The 8,630-nt window shown below is 41.7% G+C and overlaps 1 protein-coding gene across 1 annotated transcript; it reads right to left on the reverse strand.

The window, feature by feature from the left end:
* On the reverse strand, positions 1-4,476 carry LOC115669884 (probable amino acid permease 7). The gene is made up of 7 exons (XM_056321187.1): positions 4,048-4,476; positions 2,866-3,102; positions 2,563-2,656; positions 1,253-1,467; positions 935-1,068; positions 615-842; positions 1-507 (listed from the first exon to the last, which is right to left on the reverse strand). Exons 1-7 carry the CDS (start codon positions 4,130-4,132, stop codon positions 106-108), a joined length of 1,395 nt encoding a protein of 464 aa, XP_056177162.1. The 5' UTR covers positions 4,133-4,476; the 3' UTR covers positions 1-105.
* Between the last annotated feature and the right edge of the window lie 4,154 nt (positions 4,477-8,630).

Consider the following 8,630-nt stretch of genomic DNA (forward strand, 5'->3'; position numbering starts at 1 on the left):
TTCAAGAAATACTACTTTTAAGTAGGCCAATATGATTGAGTATAAGCACTAGAAAGAAAAATAGGAAGAAATGAGGCTGGAGGATTACAAGGCTGTAGTATTTTCTCAGCTGAGTTCGTCAATCACGAGTTCTCCAACTGACCCAATGAATCCCGCTATGGTGATCAACAGACAAAGAAAGCTAAATGACCTATAGAAAATCCACCCCCTCGACCATGCCCTGATCTTCTTTTGCTTGAAGTACATCTCCACAGGGAAGTATATTCCCAGGGGCCAAAAGTTGAGCGCCCCCAACACTCCCAGGACCGAGTTGAAGTAAGGGAAGAGCATCGCGATCGCGGTCGTGGACACCACGTACGCTGTCCTGAAGACCACCCTGCAGAGGTTCAGCTGGAGCGCCGGCAACAGGGGGAGCTTGCACGAGTAGTAATGGTTCACGAACCCGCTGTCGGGGAATTTGTACGCGAACCATCTCTCCGCTGTTGCAAAGACGGGCTGGCTGAAGATCTGATCAAGAAAAGTGCCGCGGAAATGACGGTTTATTATATATGGAAGAACGTGATGCTAATAAGTGAATTGGACATGAACATTAGTTACCCATCCTTCTAATGTACCTGATATCCTCCCACCAAATGAAGCACAATGCAAGCATTTGCAAGGTCGACGAGCCAGTACGGCTCGTAGAACCCGAATCCAGTTAATAGATTGCCTGGGGTGCTATCCCCGAACGCTGCATATCCAAAGCATCCGCAGCATAAGTAAAAGACTGTGGTTATGACGATCGCATACATCGAGGCCTTCTTCATCGTCTGATTTTCTGGGGGAGGGGACTTCAGGGTGTCCTTCAATACAAACCATCACACATTCTACTTCAGTCATTAAGCTACCTTCTTAAACATAACTCGATCCTGTGCGCTAGAAGAGAAAGCTGTACCTGTATCTCGAAGACGATAATAGAATAAGGGTATGCAAAGGCGATGTCTCCGAGTGCTTCAAAGGCTAATAATAACTTGTCAAAAATGCTAGAAGCTGAGACTCCTGTGATTGTTCCCTTGATTGTTCCATTTTCTGCAGCCATGGAAGCAAGTTAGCAATTGTGAATCACAATCAAACAGTGTGGTGTAATGATGTATGGTAATTGAACTTTATAAATTGAAAATTCTGAGCTCACGTATAACATGAGTATGCTATTTTGCCTGTACTTGGGGTCGTGTTTTGATTTCAAGTATGATTCTTAAACAAAGCACCTTACCTATAACTTTTGCCAAGCCGAGTCCAAGCCCGATCGAGGAGTAGGAGAAAGACATGACTGCTGCAATAACTGAAAGCCAACCCATATTGTGGAAATCTGGAATCTGTGACATTACTATCTGAACTAAACCAAATAGAAGCATGTAGACACTATCTCCATAAACGCACGGAGCATCATGACCTTCCCGGTGATAACAGTTTGACTTCAGGATTGCCCTGTGCCATTTAAATGGAAGAAACAATTATCATCAATCTGAACTCTGAAGTCAATCACCAAAAAACTAGACATGTTAAAGCATGTAGATGTAACTCATGCTTCTCTCCAACAGAGTTGTGGAAATTGAAAATGCACGAATGACAATAAACATTTAATATGTGACGTCACGCTTCTAGTTGAGTAAGCATGAAGGATCAAAACCATATAATCATCACAAACACTTGATAAAGTTACGGGGCAAATTATAACTTCTACAACCAGAAAACCACATGCTTTTCTACCCAAGCCAACCCCTGAAATATCAGGATTAGTGCAAAATAGATTGATTAATGATGGTACACGAAGTCCCTGATAAACACTTACTGCTATTGTAACTTATAAATAAAAGAAAGCATATAGGAGACTGGAAAGCTTTAAGTCCTTTGATGATTTTGAATTCAAAATTTGTTGGGAGAACACCAAGTCAAGTCTCCACAAGTTACCTAAGCTGTAGTTGATTTTTGTGAGTGAACAAGATAATTGTCAAACGGCTCAAACTTGGTCCTAGGAGAAGTTCATGAAACTAATTCAGTATGCATCCTTACATCACATAGACAACAGATTCAGTACGTACTCTAGATTGGTCCTCTGATTAATATTTTCAAACTCCGCATTAATAGGAGTGGAACTGATACTGGAAAACATTTCCATCTGCCTACCCTCTCGTAAGATTACTAGTATTTGCAGCCTGGCGGGTGATTTTACAAGTATACACCTCAATTTGCAATGACTATTGTACCTCCTGTCAATAAAAAAATATTTAGACTTCTAATATAAGTCAATAGCAGGTTGAGAGAAAGGCGATTATTACAGGACAACAGAGGCCAGTCTCCCCAACTTCATCTCAAGAATGACTTTGTGTGTATAACGTAATTTGGTCCAGATAAAGTACACGAGTAGCTAAGAAACTCCGCAAGGATCCCGATTTTACTTTTCTCTTCTCTCCTTCTCTATTCCTAGTTCAAAGCAATAAATTTTTCAAAGAACCCCAAGCTAGTGCTTCGATGAAACAGGAGGGAAAAATTTTAAAAAAACTTCGAAGATGATATGAGCACCTTACACTGGCAGCGGCTGTTATTGTATAAGCGATCCCGCACCCGTATAAGCTTTCCTGTGCAAACACTCCACATATCCACTGCTGCTTCTCTCCTGAAAAACATCGCCTCTGTTGTCAGGTCCTTTTAAAATATCGAGAAATTCTCACACTTTCCTTCTTCTTTCTTTTTCCTTCCCCTCATATTTTGCCAGGAATTTTGAATTATGAGAAGTTCAGTGGATATCCACCTTGAAACATGAATGCTTTCACATGGCATCTTTTACAATCAACTGTCATTCGAATGTTGGGAATCTGTACTGACCTAAATAGAGCTTGACAGCTTCCATGTAAGATCGATTTCTGATGGTTCCATATTCTGGGTCCGGGTACTTGTAGCAATCGCACAGAAGAAATGTGGAAATCACGGTGATGCCCGCAAAGCATAATATGCAAATGGGACCGAGAACCCAACCAAGTTGAGCCGTGCTCCATGCAAGAGAAAGCACTCCTGCCCCAATTACTCCGGTTATAATATGTGCCACCGCAGTCCATTGTGTCCCTTCAAAGAACCACAGCAAAGAATTGCGCAGGCTTGTTAACAGTGTTCAGGCGTAAACTATTCACAATGGATCACTCAATTATGCGAAATTGAATCAGCAGACGGCCTCATATTTATATTTAAATCGGATTTTTGGTTGGCGTGAGGTCCTCCTTCCTGATGTTTCTCGTGGGGACATCTTTGATAACCACCGACTAAGAAGATATGAGAACGTAGTGAGGTTCTGCAAATCCTAGACTAAATCGGGCATTAGAGCTATAACCATTGAAGCTCATATTTTTCAAACTCTAAGCTGGCCATTGCAACTTCACAGGAAATTCGAGTGCAACTTCAATTTCTGAACGGTTCACTTTGCTCAACCACAGAAGAAGATTAGAAAATGTAACTTGTACAAGCATTTGCTTCATTCTGTTCTCAGATTATTATAACCACCGGAAACATTGGAAAAGTTAGCTTTCCCGAGAACGGCATGAAAATCAATAAAGAGCTAATAATGGGTCTCATTATTTCTCTTTGGGGCGTTGGAGATATCAGAACAACAATAATATCCTAGACTGAGTTGGGTTTGGGGCGTTGGAGCAATAACCATTGAAGCCCATATTTTGCAAACTCCAAAGTTGGCAAAAAATGTAACTTCACTGGATTCCAGATTTCAATTGCAACTTCAACTGACAACCGAGAAAAAAGGAGCACCCTGAACTCTGGAGTTCTTAATAGTTCCCTTTGCTCGACCACAGACCCAGATTACAAAGTGCAACTTGCACAAGCATTTGCATCATTATGTTCTCTGACCAATACGATCACTGAGAACATTGAGACAGAAAGCATCAGAAAAGGACATGACATGAAATCCTCCCAAGAATCCTAAAGCCCATCTTTTCTAGTTGACAAGGTTAGCTTTCACAAGAAACAATATGAAACTCAAGGAGCCAATGGGTGACTTACCAGTTCTTTTGAGAGGCGCTTCTGATGCACCGTGTGAAGAAGTGCTCTCAAGCAATGGCGACTGTGGGTCATCTTCTTCAGCCATCACTCTTTTAAACACCCAAAAAAAGAAAAAAGAATAAGAAATATGAAACTTTCTTTCTTTTTTTCCTAATCTAACTGTTCAGCAAAGAATCATAAAAGGAGGGGTTTATAGCTTTCTCTCTCCTGTGTCATCAAGTAAATCGACAAGCTATTTATACCCACTTTTAGATTGTTCATCATCATCCCTCCCACGCAACCAGTAAAACAGGTGGCTATGTTGACAGTAGAAGAATCGCTCGCCAGCCAAAGAAAAGAGCAAAACGAAAACTACATTTGACGAGAGGGCAGGTGTTGAACGTTTGGTGAAGCACTAAAACGACGTATGAATCAGCGCCGTTTTTTGGGTATACGAATGCTAGGACACGCAGTTCTACTGAATCTTGAGTGGGCTATGTAAGATTCGTGCTGATTCTCTCCTGTTAAAAGCGCGTGCGGATAGATTTTTACTTTTTACATTTTACTTGATCAAAATTTCATGACTCGGACTCCCAATTCGACTATATTTTCAAATTCGAAATGCCAAAACTTTCACAATCCGTAAATACCGACGAGTTGATATGTATATAACTTTTTCCAATCTAAATGGTATCTAACATTAAATCTTTGCGCAGCCCTTATCAATATCTATGCGTTGTTTTTCTTCTTGATGTGAAATTCGAAATGAGACGATGGAAGAAAAGTCATCAAACAGTGATTTGATTGATCTCAAGGCACATGCTGCTGCATCATCTTGAGGGTGCTAGAGGATTCTTGAATAATTGAATCTCAGATGCACCAATCCTCGCAAGATCAGCTTCTTCCTACAAACAAACGATGTTCATGGTCATCACATTGCGGTTGCGAAAAGCGGTCGGCAGGAAAAGTCTTAATTATAACGAGGAGGGAGAACACAGAAACGACCTGGTTTTCAAGGAGTTCGTTTCTTGAACAATTTGCTCTTCTTTCCTGTTCTTGCTTTGAATTTTGGCGACACATGATTGAATCAAGAGAGCCATACGGATCTCACTAAATTCGTTATGAAATTTTCTTATTTTGTTCTGTTCTGTTTCGCGAAAATTGAACGATTGGGAAATGACTATCCTACAAAATAATCACTTGAAATAGTTAGTCAGAAGGGAGAATGTTTTCATTGTTGACAACAATATATGTATAAACATTTTCATTGATTCGTCGACAATGGGAATATTTTTTGTACAATACTTTTTTGTTCATCCATTTTTCCAAGCAATAGAAGCAATATTTTTTGGAAAATATTTTCTAAATCATTCATTTTTCGTTATGACTTCGTTTGTTTAACCGGAAACTTCACGATAAAGGAATATATGTTTACCGTAGATCGATTAATTTTTTGTCATCCAAACACCAAAAATTCAAAAAATAATTTTTCTTCAAACAAAAGGACCCTTTAACCGGCATTTTGCAATTTTGGGTAACAAAATCTTATCTTTAGTACTTGTAATCGTGTCAAAGACGTTCAAAGGCGAAATTGGGTTGGTGAGAATTTTTTGTGCCGTGTGAATTTCAGTCCCCTACCATGCCAAAAATGAAATGACTATTGACAAATGAGCTTTTGCCGTGCGACGACGAAATAGAGACTTGGTCCATCTTCGCACCGCCATTTTTTATTAGAAATTTTTGAAATGTATTTCTCTCCATGAAGAATTGTTAAGACCCCCACGATTGTAATTTGGCAATTTTGTAACACTATTCACGAATTGTTTAACTTCGATATTACAACTATGGCATTTTATAAACCTCAAACCACATTGGAGAAAATCTGATTTGGTGTACAATATTATGACTCTGGATATGAGTACAATCACGTACAAGATATAACATGCTAAATACCCGAATGGTTGCAGAATATTGATGTATTGACGATATATCCATAATAAGTAAAAGATATTTTGAGCACGCCCCGTCCACCTGTGGTTGGTAACGTAGTTTAACTTGAGTTTGGAAATAAATTTCTAATTATCATCCAGATTTGCAAAGCTTTCGGGTATTGTCACCCGTTTGAAAGTTAGTGTTGTCAACACTAGCTTTTCTGATGGATGATGTGGTATGCAACGGCAACGTTTGAAAATCAAGTACTATGCAAATGAGCTTTTCGATAATATGACTTGAAAGTTGGCGCCGTTGAATTTTGCTGTGGAATAGAAGAAGCTGAAAGACGACTACGTTATTTGAATTTGCTTAACTTCGATAACACAACTTGTGCCTATTTTTAGGCTTCAAATCAAACCAGAGAAAGTCTAGTCTAACATACCATACCGCGAATCTAGACACAAATTCGACTACATACAAGATACGCATGACATGTTAAATGTTTGAATGATTTGCCGAATATATGATGTATTATGATATCTCCATAATTTCTAAAAAATATTTTTAACATAAAGCAATTGTGCTAACCCCGCATAATAAACTCTACCATAACTTAGCTAATTAATAAAAAAATTGGAAAAAGTGAATATAGGATGGTCTTGACATACAACTGCTATTTCCACGAAATTTTTTCCTATCACTTTCTAACAATTTAATAACTACATTTAAAGATAGGGTTAATACCACGAAAAACCCTAAACTGGTACACTTGTGACACATTTACCCCAAACTATTTTTTTGACCACAAAAAACCCCAAACTGGTACACCTGTGACAATTTTACCCCGAACTATTTTTTTGACCACCAAAAACCCCAAACTGATACATTTGTGACAATTTTACCCTAACTTACTATAGAAAACCCCAAATTGGTACACCTGTGATAATTTTACCCTGAACTTACCACAAAAAACCCCAAACTGGTACATATGTGACAATTTTACCCTGAATTAAATTTTTAATATTATTTTTTTTATTTTTTTCGAATTTTTATTAATTTTTTATTTTTTTCTTTTTTTTCTTCATCTTCAACCTCTGGCCGGTAGCCGGATCGGCGACCGGCCAGAGGCGGAAGCCGGCGATGTCGGCCCCGCCGGCCGCTGGCAAGGGCTGCCTTCGCCGGCGTCGGGCGAGGTAGCCCTAGCTTGGGCGGGCGAGGACAGCCCTCGCCTGGGCGGGCGAGGGCAACCCTCGCCTGAGTCGAGCGAGGGCCGTCCTCGCCGACGCCAGCCGAGGCCGCCCTCGCTGGATCCGGCGAGGGCGCCCTCGCCCGACGCAGCGAGGGTCGCCCTTGTAGGCATCGGGCGAGGGCGCCTCCCCGACGCGCGGCGAGGTCGCCCTCGTAGGCATCGGGCGAGGGCTACCCTCGCCGGATCCGGGCGAGGGCGACCCTCGCCACGCAAGCGAGGGCGACCCTCGCTGCGTCGGCGAGGGTCGCCCTCGCCGGCGTCTGACGAGACACCCTCCTCGGGTGGGCGAGGGCAACCTCGCTCGAGCCGGGCGAGGGCGCCCGCGCCGGCCGGCATGGTCAAGCCTCGCCGGCCGGCGAGGTCGAGCCTCGCCGGCATCGGGCGAGGGTTGCCCTCGCCGGATTTGGCGAGGGCGACCCTCGCTGCGCTGGGCGAGGCGCTCGCCCACGCCGGCAAGGTCGAGCTCGCCAGCCGGCCGGCGAGGTCGAGCCTCGCTAGCCGGCCGGCGAGGTCGAGCCTCGCCAGCGGCCGGCGAGGTCGAGCCTCGCCAGCGGCCGGTGGGGCCAACCTTGCCGGCATCCGCCTCTAGCCGGTCGCCGGTCCGGCAACCGGCCAGAAGTTGAAGATGAAGAAAAAAAAAAGAAAAAAATTCAAAAATTCAAAAAAATTCAAAAAAATAAAATATAATATTAAAAAATTAGTTCGGGGTAAAATTGTCACGTGTGTACCAGTTTGGAGTTTTTTGTGGTAAGTTCGGGGTAAAATTGTCACAGGTATACCAGTTTGGGGTTTTTTGTGGTAAAAAAAATAGTTTGGGGTAAATGTGTCACAAGTGTACCAGTTTAGGGTTTTTTGTGGTATTAACCCTTAAAGATATTTGCGATTCTCTTTTTTTTTTTTCCAGTTGAATTAGCTTGTTTATGAGGAAATTTGTCAAGATTAAACTGGGTGATTATTCGACCAAAAAAAACAACCTGGGTGACTAAACAAGCTAATTGCCCTTTCTTTTCTATGTAAACATGATGAAAAATATAATATGATCCTAATACATTTTCTAGAGTGAAATTACCAAAAAAGTTTTAAATTTGTTGCATTTGTGTCAATTTAGTGTAAAACCTTTTGACGATTTGCCAATTTAGTCATTTCGGCTAATTTTAACCAGAAACCGTTGACGTGGTGGTCCAGTCAGCGCTTGTTGTCCTACGTGGCACATCCGACACTGAAGTGGACGATTTATTGTAATTTTTTTAAATTTTTTCTTTTTTTCTTTCCTTTCCTTTCTCTTTTTTTTTTTTCTATTTTTCCTTATTCCCTTCACCAGCGAGGTTTGGGTGAGGCCCCTTGCCATTCCAGAGGTTTGCGACGGCCGGCCTCACCGGTGGCTAGCAACTGGTGGAGGAAAATAACGAAGAAAGAAAAAAGA

Source organism: Syzygium oleosum, unplaced genomic scaffold (genome assembly GCF_021117445.2).
Source record: "Syzygium oleosum isolate NSW1041296 unplaced genomic scaffold, Sole_v2.1 Sole_v2.22, whole genome shotgun sequence".
Classification (NCBI taxonomy): Eukaryota; Viridiplantae; Streptophyta; class Magnoliopsida; order Myrtales; family Myrtaceae; genus Syzygium; species Syzygium oleosum.

Coding starts and splice junctions, on each gene's coding strand:
- LOC115669884 (XM_056321187.1), bottom strand. CDS start 4,132: ATGGCTGAAGAAGATGACCCACAGTCGCCATTGCTTGAGAGCACTTCT. Junction 2,657..2,865: donor AGCTGTCAAGCTCTATTTAG/GTCAGTACAGAT, acceptor GATGTTTTTCAG/GAGAGAAGCAGCAGTGGATA. Junction 1,468..2,562: donor ACAGCCGCTGCCAGTGTAAG/GTGCTCATATCA, acceptor TAAATGGCACAG/GGCAATCCTGAAGTCAAACT.